This window comes from Papio anubis, chromosome 6 (assembly GCF_008728515.1).
Source record: "Papio anubis isolate 15944 chromosome 6, Panubis1.0, whole genome shotgun sequence".
NCBI classification, from domain to species: Eukaryota; Metazoa; Chordata; class Mammalia; order Primates; family Cercopithecidae; genus Papio; species Papio anubis.
In genome coordinates this window covers 126,336,295-126,351,022 of record NC_044981.1, presented here as the reverse complement: position 1 = coordinate 126,351,022, position 14,728 = coordinate 126,336,295, and the positions used below count along the sequence as shown (strand labels likewise).

The following is a 14,728-nucleotide window of genomic DNA, read 5'->3' as shown; positions in this document are numbered from 1 at the left end:
CTATCCACAGGAAGTTTTTGCTGTCATTTGTTTTTCTGAAAGAAAATGGTGGCCATAGTAAAATGGTATTTTAAAGAAAGAACTCGGGATAAAAGTCAAGATGAAGTTAAAAGAAAGACCTTTAACAATTACTTATCACTTTAATACTCCTTAAATAATATGATGTTTACTCACTCATGAAAACTTTTTTTTTTTTTAAATAGGATCTTGCTCGGTCACCCAGGCTGGAGTGCAGTGGTACGATCATGGCTCACTGCAGCGTCAATCTCCCTGGCTCAAGTCATCCTCTTACCTCAGCCTCCCAAGTAGCTGGGACTACAGGTGTGCACAACCACAATCAGCTAATTTTTTTTTTTTGAGACGGAGTTTTCTCACTCTTCCTCCCCAGGCTGGAGTGCAATGGCGCGATCTCAGCTCACTGCAACCTCTGCCTCCCGGGTTTAAGCGATTCTCCTGACTCCGCCTCCCAAGTAGGTGGGACTACAGAGGTGCGCCACCACGCCCAGCTAACTTTTGAGACGGAGTTTCCTCGCTCTTCCTGCCCAGGCTGGAGGCGCGATCTCGGCTCACTGCAACCTCTGCCTCCTGGGTTTAAGCGATTCTCCTGCCTCCACCTCCCAAGTAGCTGAAATTACAGGCATATGCCACCAGGCCCAGCTATTGCATTTTTAGTAGAGATAGGGTTTAACCATGTTGGTCAGGCTGGTCTCAAACTCCTGACCTCTGATGATCCACCAGCCTCCCAAAGTGCTGGGATTGCAAGCGTGAGCCAGCATGCCCGACCTCGGCTAATTTTTTTTTTTTTTTTGGTAGAGATGGGCTCTTACTATGTTGCTAAGCCTGGTCTTGAACTCCTGACTTCAAGCAATCCTCTTGCCTCAGCCTCCCACAGTTGGGATTACAGGCATAAACCGCCGCACCCAGCCTCATAAAAACTTTTATTTAATTATAAAAGTTGAAAATCAATGTTGTAAAAGTCATATGAGCACATTATGGAAAGTCTGTAAAATAGACAGTTTAATTACTTTTAAAATTCCACTGACAAATTCTGTTAGACAATATTTCAATATGAAGTATATGACATGTCTAGCTTACTTTTAAGTATATGCCAAATTTCATACAAAATTTTGAAAAGAAGGCTTTAATAACATATGGGACAAATGCTACCCCCGGCAACCCACACCAACCCTGACAGCCCCAAGTCATAGTAATAACTGGTGCTCCTGCAGTAATGAGACAATGCCCAATTATGCAACGTAATGCTTCCCCCTGTAAAGTACCTTTTGAATGTATATTCTGAAAACAGTGCAAGAAGTGCTAGTTTTTCCCTGATTTCTATGCTATTGTTTCATATGAAAATTATATTCTTAACATGTAACAAACTGCATCCTGTTTCGTAAGATAATATGTAAACAACCAAACTTTTATACAATTAAACGCTGTAAATAAGGCCAATGCTTATGACTGCAGTAGTTCCTGGTTGTCCATCAACATTAGTGCTGAAATAATTACTATCTATCTGGAAATAGATTTGAGGAAGTAAAGAAATGTAACATTTCTGAAGTTCAAGATGCATAGTGGCTGTGATATACTAGATGATTTTGGTTGGTTTGGAAACCTGGCATTAGGAAATACTGAATTGTAGAGTGAAAAAGTTATTCAGTGTAGGTTGTTTCCATCCTTCTGTTCCCATTAATACGAAAGTCTCTTGGGTGCTAGAATGTCATTAACACCTGTGGCAGGTTAAAGATGGCTGTGCATGGGGCTGGGGAGGAACAGAGACTTGTCTGTTTTCTTCCCTGCTGCATTCTCAATGCCTAGGGCTGCATGTGGCAGAAAAGGATATTCAATAAGTATTCGTTGAATGAATGAATGAACAATGAGCAACCTTAGCTAACCCTCAGAGCCTTTACACTTCTATTAAGATGCACCAATGGGAAAAACTAAGAACAATCTTGTAGCTGATAATGGAGTAAACTATTTAAATGCTAGAAATTTAAATTTTAGTTTTAATAACTAAAAACTGATAAAAATTTATCTTTAAAGGTAGGTTTTCAAAAACATACAATTAAATAATTCCAGTAAATAGTGAATTTCCTATAATTCATTGCCTCCCTTCTCATTTCCACCCCCACATTATTTTTCCCTGAAACAAAAGGTATAGAAAATACTTTAAAATTATGTATAGGTCAGCCAGGCACGGTGACTCACACCTGCAATCCCAGCACTTTGGGAGGCCGAGGCAGACGAATCACTTGAGGTCAGGAGTTCAAGACCAGCCTGGGCAACATGGCGAAACCCTGTCTCTACTAAAAATACAAAAATTAGCCAGGCACGGTGGTGAATGCCTGGTATCCAAGCTACTTGGGAGGCTGAGGCAGGAGAATCGCTTGAAGTCGGGAGGCGGAGGTTGCAGTGAGCCAAGATTGCACCACTGCACTCCAGCCTGGGTGACAAGATGTGACTCTGTCTCAAAAGAAAAAAATTATATATAAGTCAGGCACAGTGGCTCACTCCTGTAATCCCAACACTTTGGGAGGCCAAGGCAGGAGGATTGCTTGAGTCCAGCAGCTTGAGACCAACCCAGGCTCATTTGAAAAAGGGAGACCTCATCTCCACCAGAAATAAAAAAAAATTAGCTAGGCGTGATGGCACATGCTTGTGGTCCCAGCTACTCAGGAGGCTGAGGTGACAGGATCGCTTGAGCCTGGGAGATCCAGGTTACAGTGGGCCCTAATTACACCACTGCACTCCAGCCTGGGCGACAGAGTGAGACTCTGTCTTGAAATAAAATAAAATAATGTATATTCTACATTGTTTCCCAATGGATCTAATATGGTTAGAATAAAACTAAGTTACCAATTCTCACAAGGAAAAAGGCTTTAAGAGGAATAGAACTTAGGCTTAAGTAAGATCGCAGTTGCACTCCACATTCAACCTCCTACCTATGATGGTTCAAGTGTGGGGTGACACCTAACCTGGGGCACTGTTAAGGGTGAAAGGGAGTGCCATTAAAATTCTGTGTTTGATAATATGTATAAACCTGGATTGCTTTACACACATCTGAGAGTATGGTCATGCTACTAAAGAGCTCTCAAAGTTGACAAGGCTTTTACAAGAACTCACTAGGCCTTGACTCATATGTAACAACTACTATTTCTACAGTAAATACTTCTGTATTTCTGTTAGCAATTTGTACTTTATGAAGCACTTTCACATATTATCACTTTATTCTTCCCAATAACACTATGAGTTAGCCAAGCATTTATTTATTCAATGAAGAGTTACTATGCCTCTTCTTCAAATGAAAAAACTCAGAGAAATAGATATGACTAATGAAGACAGCAAGGACATGTGTCAGAGCGAGGGCATAAAACCCGATCTCTAATTCAGTCCTGTGCCCATCCATGCACCATGGCAGCTACAGTCATTACAATTGCACAGTGTAGCATCAGAGAAGGGCTGGAAGATTCGAAGTCATGCACGCCTCTATGAGGGCAATTTACTTATAAACAATAAGACAGAATAAAGTTTCAGTGGCTCTTTTAAAGACTTCTGTTGGGGGACAGCAAAGGGATAGGAATTCAGAGGGATTTTTAATGAATTTGGATATCTGCTTTTCTCAGGTCCATGAAAACACGCAGTTTTCTAAGGAAGTCAAACTATTAATCATTTGGAGGCAGCTGGAGTTCTGAAGAACCACCTCCCACTTCTTCAGGAATTAGTAGATGTGGACAGATCTGTGACTTTACAAACTGTCTGATTTGGTCTGGGTTCAAGTATTCACATTTGAGAGCAATGGTCCTTCCAGGATAACGCAGAACATAGTGTGCTCATAGTTCTAAAACACCACGAGGCACTTCCGTAATGTGCTTTTTTGTTTGTTTGTTTTTTGAGACAGAGTCTCGCTCTGTTGCCCAGGCTAGAGTACAGTGGCGGATCTCGGCTCACTGCAACCTCTGCCTCCTGGCTTTAAGTGATTCTCCTGCCTCAGCTTCCTGAGTGGCTGGGGTTATGGGTGTGTACTACCATGCCCGGCTGATTTTTGTATTTTTATTAGAGACGGGGTTTCACCATGTTGGCCAGGCTGGTCTCGAACTCCTGGCCTCAGGTGATCTACCTGCTTTGGCTTCCCAAATTGCTGGGATTACAGGCGTGAGCCACTGGCGCCTGGCCAGCCATAATGCGCTTTAAATATAAAAGTCACAACTTGAATGTGGAGAAATGTCTTCTAAATCATAGAGATGTTCTGGAGCCTTCTAACGAGTTTAAGTATCAGACGGTAAAAAAGGAAAGGACATTTAGCCAAAACTTACTGGGTTAAAAGGGATTCTCCGAAATCATTCAGTCAGGATGCCCATACCTGGTTAGGACAATACTCAAAATATCCCAAAATACATAATGAACTTTTTTTCCCCCAAGTTCTAGAAAATGAAAATCAACAAAATGCTTTAGACAGACATTCCCATGACCTGTATTCCACAAAAATTAAAAGGTATTACTCAAGGCCAGCCCTCCAACACATAACTCATATTATCCTTTGGAGAGACTCAGGAAAATAATGACATGGTGGCTTCTAAATCAAGAGCCTTTTATAGAGCTTGGCTTATCTGTATATACAAGAAAACAGACACAGGGATGCTCAAAGAGACACAATCAGAAGTGAAATGTCTCCCTATTTAACTTGACTTTAGCAATATAAATCAAATGACTGTGTATAAGGAGATGGCCAATTAGGGTGGAAGAGGTTTTTCTGGCTTCTGATCTCTATACACTGTGTGCAATCTCTCATCACACTGGTGGTTCTGTGTTAGAATGACTTATTCATATATTGGTTTATCTATCATACTGTCAACTGGAGGGTAGAGATTATGTCTTTTAGTAATATATTCCTAGTACCTTCATGATGCTAACACTAGATGAATAAATGAGTTATCAGGATATAAAAGTATAAACTGCACAGTAAAAAAAAAAAAAAAGTAGAAATTAGAAGCAGTGGTGGATGGGGAGAATCAGAGAAATATAGCACCAACAATTAAGCTATGTTAAATTCTCATTGTATAAGAAATGTGATTTTCTTTTATTTTTTTAAAACACATTTATTCATCTTTTTAACCCTCGTGGCTCAGCACAGGGCCTGACACACAGTAGGCACTCAACAAATATTTGACTTCCAAAGCATGACCATTCATGCATCCATAATCCTCTTTTTACAGTATAAAGAAGGCTGATATTCAGGCCCCAATGTGTATCTAACGTAATATATATTTCCCAATAAGCTCTTCTATTTAAAAGTGAGAAACAGTTCTAGTGTTCAATTTCAAAATCAAGAAGACATTCAGGTGAGTGTATCACGTGTCATTAAAAGACAAATACCAAAGCATATTTGCCTGTGCGCCACTGCCTCTTCCCTTTCCTTCATTTTCTCTGTCCGTATGAAAGCAAAGGCTTTATTACAGTTTTCACCAACTGTAAGAGCCCTGGACAATTTGTGATAATGTAAGGGCTTTTTACTTCAGTTTTTGTCACATATTAAAGCTGTGTGTCAAGACTGAAGATTATCCACTATCTTCTCTTCTATCTCTATGTATTTTTCTGTTTCTTCCTCTGATAGCTATAACTTGGTTTCTGAGTGTCTGGCTACAATAACCACAAAGGACTGTCATGACTCAAGGATATTAGCCACCACCACTTGATGCTGATAAACTTCCAAAGCCTTCTGAGCTCGATTAATTACAATGGAGGGGTCAGTCTCCAACTTAAAGGAAATTATAAATGCTTTGGGAGCACAATCTTCAATCAAAGGGGAAAGTATTTTTGGCACCATCTTCACTGTTCTCTGCAGTGGGCCCCCAGATGACTGGATCTTGTGCTCAGGCATTTCAGAGACAGGAACATAGAAATCTGACACGTCTACACCAGGTAAAACATCGCAGAAGGGCCGGTCACACCTCCAGTGGGACCTTGGTGCCACCTGACGTGACCAACACCACCCGCTGGCCCTGTGCACCCAGCCCAGTCACGAAGCGGGCCATAACCTCAGCGCAGCACCGGAGGCCAGGGAAACTCAGCTACGAGGTCTGTTTCCACCATCGGCCCAACAAATGTGCTTTTCATGCTAAAGAACTTCTACCTGCATGGAGACACACTTGAATACGAAAATAAAGGTCCACTAGAATACGCTCCATGGGGACAGGGTTCGTGTTGTTTGCTCATGCAGTACATCTCTCATGCTTCTTTGGCATAGAAGAACTCAGTAAACATTAGATGGTAGCTGGAAGGTGGGTGGTTAGATGGATGGATAAATGACTCAATGAAAAGGCAGGCTGACTAAGGAAATCTCTGTTTGGTAATTAAAACTCCTCTGAGGCTGCACATCATTTTCCACTAATGGCAGCTTAAGCAATATTTTCAACAATATTTGTTATTGTCTTTCCTCTAAATGACAAAGCAGATTTGTCTGTTGTGTTCAAGACCTTTTCCACATGAAAAAAAAATTCACAAAACTAAACACAGTAGAATATTCTCTATAAGGTTAGACTCAGTTATTTCTATCTTTATTCTCACTGATTCACTGTGCTTGAGTGACTTCAGTACTGGATGCAGCATGAAATAGGTTTCCAAGAACCTCCTGGGGTATTTGGTTTGCTTTCCTTTCCTTTGATTGTCTCTTATTATCATACCATACATTCATTCCTTCCACAGGTCACGCAATGGTTACTGGATATCTGGAAGCAACCGCACTGTCGGTTCAATTGTTTGTATTATATTTATAGACTGTTAGATTATTTGTATCACTGAATGAAAGAGACTATGAATCAGAGGCTATTACATGAAATTACTGTGTAGGCATACAATCATTGCAAGGAATAGCAAACAAAACCATAATTCTATACAAGCTTTGCTATGTGTAAAGATTTCTTGAAATAGTTTTTGAAAAAGTCACACAAGAGATAACGCGATAATGCCCGTTGGACACACAGGTATAAAAAATTGTGTCCTATCATTTGAAACAGAATAGTAAAATTATTACCCCTTTAAACTGCTTGACATTAAATGAATGCATCCACATACATCATCTCATTGATTGTCAAAATGACTCTGAGAAGTAAGCAAGACGTGTGTTTGAATCTACATTTTAAAGAGAGAAAACCAAGGCTTGGCTTTGAGAGGTTCTCTGACTTAATATCATATAAGCCAGTAGGAGTGTGTGTTTGGTGGCAGGACTGAAACCAAGCTCTCCTAAATTCTAGTTTTATGAAAACTAGAATTTAAACAAATTAAACCTTTATAATCGTCAGCATGCCTTTAGGGCATAAAAGATAATCTTTATTTTCCCACAATTAATGCAATGCATCATACCTGGTTTATTTCCTGAGTGGTTGTTATTTTGTCCTGAAATTGCAGAGGCAGGGCGGTTGGAGGCATTTTTCTTATCTTGCACTTTATAGCTGTCGGGTGCTACAGAAATAAGACAAAAGAGAAAAGATACATTTAGTTTCTTAAAATTTCTTCAGAAACATTTACGTATTCGACATTTACTGTTAACCTATGTACCAGGTTCTTAGGCTAGATTAAGGAAATGAAAAGATGAAGTAGTTACAACCCATGCCCTCAAGGAGTAGGAAGGACATGTAAAAAATCAACAACCTTGGCTTAAGTGACCAATCTTATAGAAGTGGCATGTTCAAGGGGCCATGAAGGGCCTTTCCCACAGCTGTACCAGTTTACACATAAAGCAACCATGTGGAAGGACGACCGCAGTCTAAAGTCTTGGATCTGAGTTCTTACAAAGCACCATTGGCTTAGAATATATTTCAAATGTATTAATTTCTTTCTGCTTTGGTATATTCAACATCATTTAATCTTTCTTTGGGGTTACTGAGTCTCTGCAGTAGCCCCAGGTCCTGACAACAAACATCAACCCTAACTGAATATTATGTAACAGCAGACCATGGAGATTGAAAAGACTTCAACATATGTTCAGTACAAGTCACTTTTCTGAATAAGCCTGATAAACGCTTTTGGGGGTGGGGTGCTCGAGGGAGGCTGTAGTTTGCTTTATTATGCTGAAATTCAAATTAAAAAAAAATTCAATTGAACAGGAGTTCTGGTTACTTGAACTCTAATTTATCTATATCTAACTTTTATTGGATCCACTCTAGGTGAACATCAGACGTCTATCTGCCCACTTCATTATCGTCTGGATGTCAGGAATTCATTTCCACCTCAGAAGACCTTCTGAGTCATACTGACCACGAGACAAATGTAAAATCCATCTTAAAATTTTTCTATGCTCATATGAAATTGATAGGTTAATTTTATTTTATGTTATGTTATTTTCCAGTAAGCCTTTTGGATTAGTAACAATAGGCTAAATTTTGAAAACTAAAAATAATTTCTGAAAATTGTCAGGCTGTTTGGTCTAAGATTACATATTGCTAATTCCTAACTCGTTAGGTTGGATGTATTTCTAAAGTTTTCAGGCCATCTCTCTGCTTTCATATCACTCTTTTTCTTCTGCTATGGTTTAAGAGTCTGTATTTCTTCAAAAACTTCTTTGGTGAACACTGTAACAGCAAAAGACACAGACAGACCTGGGTTCAAATATGAGACTTGGTACGTAACCAGGTGAGTGGCCAGGAAGTTATTTGGCCTCTCTAAGTAGGTCACATGGGGTAATAATACTGCCTAACTCACAGAACTGTTGAAAGGATTATCTGAGAAGATATGTGTTAAAAATCTACCAAAAGCCTTGGCACATAGGAGGTGTTTAACAAGTATTCAAGGCCCTTTCTCCCAGCTTCTATGCTTTTCTGTGGAGTCCTGGGCATCCCATTCTCATAGCATCCATGCAGGTTTGAGTGTGTTTTGGAGTCAGCAAACCTGGTTCTGCCATTTACCAGATGAATCCTCAGCATGTTGCTTAACATCTCTAAGTCTTAATTTCCCCATCTGTAAAGGGGAAAAACATCTACTTTCAGAGCTGTAAAAATTAAATGAGATAATGTACAGAAAGGTAGATCATTGCCTGGCCCACAGCAAGGCACGACAAATGGTAGAAAGTATTTTTAGCTATCTTCAGGAAACTGGGCTTCTGGTTCCTCAGGGATTTGAGAGAAAGCAAACCCATGTTAACTTGGTGACGGGGTCCTGGGGGCAAGTGACTAATGTGGCAGAAAAGTCTGGGTCAGCAGCTGGCTCCAGAAGTTTTCAGCTCAGCCACAGTCATACCTCCTGGGGCTCTTAGGTAGGGTGAACTTATTGATATAATTTTTAGAGTATGGCCTGGTTTGGGAAGAGGTAATTAGTCTTCCTGGTTCAGGGTTTGGGGGAGATGACAGTTTTCTAAGATTTGATGCCTTTCATTATATTAAGTAAATCTGAGCCTTAAAAAAAAACCCTCAATAACATTGGGAAAATAAAACAGGGAGTTTTTTGTTTTTTAAACAAAGTGCAGGGGATTTCACTACTTAAGAACACAATGACAAGAGGAATTTATTCATTTTCTGATTTCCAAAATTTAAAAACCTGAAAATCCTCATTAACAAGAAGATAGGATTGTATATACCCTTATAAAGGTTCTCATGAAAAAAATTAAAATGATTCAGGTGACTTTCCAGTATTATTTATTTGAATCTCTCTTCTTTCATTTAAAAAAAAAGAAAGAAAATTAAGCCATATACTATGATGCTCAGTAAGTCTTTGCTAGCCTTATGTAATCTTTATTGACCATCCTGCTAGCTTGAAAGCTGTATTCCATTAGTGTCACATGTGAGTGTTGAGGTAAAGACAAGAGGAAGGATACAGACAAGCACCCTGGTGGTCTGGGACTCTCTTTCCGACATACTCCGCAACAAAATATAGAGGCATCAGACATTTGGAGCCTTCATCTGGTGAAAATTCTGTAGCTCCAGTAAGTGCTGCAATGTGTACCTTGCAATCCACATCCTCTACCACTCGCTGATTCATTCCAACATCTTCCCATAAAGGCCTTGGTGTTCTCACGGCTTTGTTTCTACTTCTGGCTGTATGGTCCAATACAGTCCTCTCTCAACTGCTGAAAATAATTGGTCCAACAAATGACCTGTCAATTTAGTCAAAACACTTGCTCTGAGACACTTCTGACTATAACCTTTGCATCATCCTGTTTAAATCTCACTGAATAATATGGGGACTTGACATCCACAAGGATAATGTATTTCAGTCACTCTTTTTAATAAAATCTGCAGTGTGGGCTGTGATACAGCAAAAGCTTAAACTCAGTATCCAGCTCTGTATAGTCCCTTATCCATGGGGGACTACTAGGTTCCCAAGACCCCCCGTGGATGCCTGAATTTGTGGGTAGTACTGAACCCTATATACGCTATGTTTTTTGGATCTACAGAGACAGCTCCTATGTGATTGACAGGTGGGCAGCAACTACAGTGTGCATCCACTGGACAAAGGAATGATTCACATCTCAGGCTGGACAGAGCGGGAGGGCACGAGATTTCATCACACTACTCAGAAGAGCATAAAATTTATGAATTTTTTTTTCTGAAATTTTCCATTTAATATTTTTGGACTACAACTGACCGTAACTGAAACCTCAAAAAACAAAATCATGGAGAAGGAGGAACTACTGCATACATGCTTTTCTGCTACAGTCTTCAATTGGAGTTTGTGGGCATACAGCCCCTCTGCGGACATATACTTGTGAGGACACAGCTTTGGGGGAGTGACCTAGAACACAGAACTAGAGGTTGAACCACATGAAATAGCCTTTTATGTAGTGAAAAATGGTTAAAATTTAACAATTTTTAATGTTTCAATCTAATAGTTTAAATAAATCTGTATAGAAAAGAGTTACCATATCAGGCCTGAGATTGCTGTTCTTATTATTTTGTATTTATTTATATATATTTATTCTTTAAATTTATTTATTCGAATATACCTGCCAGGAGTATTGTAACACTCGAATCATAGGTATGAAGTGCTTTATCCAATGTGATTTATAAAATTTGCATTAGAACAAGAAGGAAATAAAGCAACAGCATCACTCCTAATGACTTTCCTGATTATTCCATGTAATAGAGAATTTCTCCTCGGTTTAAAATCCTCATAATTATAAGTGAAGTTGGGTAGCAGTGGTCAAAGCTCAAGGGAGTTAGCATCAGGCAAACCTGGATTTCATTTCCAGGTTTGTTTGTAACACTCTAATCATAGGTATGAAGTGTTTTATTCAATGTGATTTATAAAATTTGCATTAGAACAAGAAGGAAATAAAGCAACAGCATCACTCCTAATGACTTTCCTGATTATTCCACATAATAGAGAATTTCTCCTTAGGTTAAATTCCTCACAATTACAAGTGAAGTTGGGTAGCAATGATCAAAGCTCATGGGAGTTAGCATCAGACAAATCTGGATTTCATTTCCCACACTACCTCAGTTTTCTTCCTACTTGTATTTATTCAAAGAGTACACTACTCTATGGGACATCTTGAGCTCGATGCTGGAAGAAATATTATTAGGTGTGTAATTATCTCCTTCTACCACTTCTTTTTCCTTTTCTTGTCCTATGTTTCTAGGTTACACTGTATTCTGGAACTTTCAATTCCTCCAACACTATCTCCTTTCTTCAAAAATCATTTCCCATTATGTCCTGAAATACTATCTGTACATCAATCACTGTCGAGTATGCATTTATAAATATGTGCTCTCAACAAAGTTCTCGTCGTCAACGTCTAGGGAATATCTGCTCATGTATCTCTGCTATCACTTGAACGTCCTCACAAAAAAGCCAATCCCCTAATGTCAGTCTCTTTGTCACTATCAACAGAACCACCAGGCTCAGAAATGTTAAGTCATTTTCATTAATTAAGTAATTTTTTCAACATTTAAAAATACCCCCATAGACCAGACACTGTGCTACACAGTGAGAATACAAAGGTCATATGACATAGCATCTGCTTTCAAGATGCTTACCATCCTTTGGAGGAGAGACAGTGGGCACATACATGAAATTGCAACAATGGATCGATTCAATTTTCTAAAAAATCCATAAACCCACAGAGGTTTAATAACCAAACAAATGATACAGATAGTGTTACAAGAATTCGGAGTGGGAGAAGGAGCCACAAGGGACAGTAGTCCCTGGGCAAAGAGCTTGCAGACCAGAAAGCATCCAGATAAGTGAAGAGTAATGTGAAGAAATTCCCTTACCAGGGTGGAGCATGAGCAAAACTACCAAGGCAAAGGGACAGGAGAGATAATTGGTACTGTCTAGTCAGAACAGCAGGTTTAGGAAGGGAGGCAGTCGAAGATATGGCAAGAGAAACAGGCTAAGGTCAATGTCTCTTTGAATTCTGAGAGTGTGGACTTTTTCGTGAAGGCAATGGAAAGTCACTGAAGTATATACCACATGGAACTTCCAGCTGTGAACTACTTTAGCTTCAGTGGATTCTGTGTAAATGAACAGTGAAGTCTAACAAGTCTGCTGGAAATGAATTTAAAAAGGATCTCATCTTAAAGAAAACAATAAAAGGAAATCAGACTAAAAACAGACATCCTAAGAACTCTGCCTTCTATATAGTTTAGTAACTAGTCAGGTTCTTCCACTTACCCATATCACATACCAAGAGATAACTATTTGACCATTACATGGTAAAAAGTGACATGAATGAATATGGTGAAACTTAGGGCTGTCCTTGAAGAAACAAGAAGTAGGGGAAGAGTAGAGTCAGTGTGGTCACCCTAGAAGAAGCCAAGGACAGCTCATGTAGCACCATATAGGGACCCTCCACCAGAAATGGAACTCCAGCCACAAACTCCTGGGAGGACGAGTGGCCGGCAGGCCAGATAAGGAAATGGGCCTGTTGGGAAATAGGTGGGGCATATTTTTGAAGGTCATTTTGCAGGGAGGTGAAGAAGATAAAATATGGGAAATTGATTGGTGCTATTAATCTTTTGTAGACCATCACTTAATGGGGAAGCAGCTGCTTCATGGGGCATGCCTACAGGTATCGTGTCATGGCAATTTAAGTAACTGTAAATGTCAAAAATAGTGCAGAGTCTCATTTGCTCTTCTATACACAATAAACCCATTTCATGGTATGGTGCAACATCTAACCACATTTAATCTGACATTTTGAAACAGAAATAACAACAATGAACCATTTATTCACTCTATTGCTCAATTCTTGTTGCCAAAACATACGCAACTAAATAGGACCATCTGATAATGATACATATTTGAGTTATACACAGCACTCTCCCTATTCTGCTGACAGAAACAATTCAATTAAGATATTTTTCTTGCATTTCACATATCTATACAGAACACAAAGTTAAGATTTGGTGGCTATGGTAGACTTCATTAGAGCATGGTAAGAGTGTGGAGGCTTTACAGTTTGGAGTAGCTCATTCAGCAATGACAGTGACTGAAAGTCACTTTCTGAGTTCTCCATCTCTTCATAAGGGAAAAAACCTTAAGATGTATGACCATGATAGAAAATGATATTAAACCAAAAGGAAATACATTTGTTCAATAAAGAGAGTACAAACCCAACAAAAGACACTGACTTTATAAATACAGTCCAACAGGGTGTATAGTTATATGACACATGGGGACAGAATCTACCACAGGTATCTCTCCTTATTTCTGTAACTGACACTAAGACATGAAGAATGGAACAGAGACATGTAGGTCTTTGTTAATAATTTATATCGAACCACTTCCAAAGAGAAGTTGAGGCAGTTGGATTGAACTGTCAAGGTCTATACATGAGATGATAAAAAATACTGACATAGGCTGGGCGTGGTGGCTCACACCTATAATCCCAGCACTTTGGGAGGCTGAGGTGGGCAGATCACCTGAGGTCAGGAGTTTGAGACCAGCCTGGCCAATATGGTGAAACCTCGTCTCTACTAAATACAAAACAATTAGCCAGACATGGTGGTGCACGCCTGTAATTAATCCCAGCTACTAGGGAGGCTGAGGCAGGAGAATCGCTTGAACCTGGGTAGTGGAGATTGCAGTGATCTGAGATTGTGCCACTGCACTACACCCTGGGTGACAGAGAGAGACTCCGTCTCAAAAAAAAAAAAAAAAAAAAAATAAACAAATAGTGACGCAATCAACTTTCTCTGAAATAAAAAAGATATTAATATCATATATAAAACAGCAAAAGAAAATTCTATCAAAATAGGTTACCAAAATATTCCTAAGGGATAGGACTGGGCCATTTTCCTCCAAGGAGCTGATGTCTACTCATAGTCATCATATTCTGAGCTTAAACAGTCTCCAAATAAATGGAACATCAGCATTCAGTCATTGATATCTGGCCAGGTACAGATCTATGGTAATTTTCCACTTGACCAGAACAACCTGAGGGCAGGGGCCATGCCCTTCAGCCTTACAATCTCCAGAATAACATGAGATATATTTTCTCTTCTGATGTGAAGTAGATGTGACCTTGATCTGACAACTCTTTTTGTCACCCTTTCTCTACAATCTTAGCAGTCATCAAAAAATAAGAAAATGTATTCTTTTTCTTTTTACTAATCATCTTATCATTCATACTTTTTTAATACTTTTTCTTTCTCGACTTTTGCCACAGTGTTCCAGAAGGCACACATCCATTCCTCTCTTGCATCCTTCATCAAGCATTTGTTCAGTGTCACATATGTGCTGGGCAGTGTGCTAAACACTTCACATCAGAAGAGAAAAAAAATCTGATGTTATT

The 14,728-nt window shown here is 39.3% G+C and overlaps 1 protein-coding gene and 1 pseudogene across 17 annotated transcripts in view; both read right to left on the bottom strand.

The window, feature by feature from the left end:
• The window catches only part of MAP7 (microtubule associated protein 7), a 212,321-nt gene that overhangs the window by 73,001 nt on the left and 124,592 nt on the right, over positions 1-14,728 (bottom strand). For all 16 annotated transcript variants that reach the window (XM_009206024.4, XM_009206018.4, XM_009206020.2 and 13 more), the window contains one exon: positions 7,363-7,461. In XM_009206024.4, the coding sequence (XP_009204288.1) occupies positions 7,363-7,461 (99 nt within the window). The remainder of the gene's footprint in view (positions 1-7,362; positions 7,462-14,728) is intronic.
• On the bottom strand, positions 4,070-7,354 carry LOC103884005 (annotated as a pseudogene). Its single transcript, XR_004184402.1, has one exon. The product of XR_004184402.1 is annotated as a phosphopantothenate--cysteine ligase pseudogene (transcript).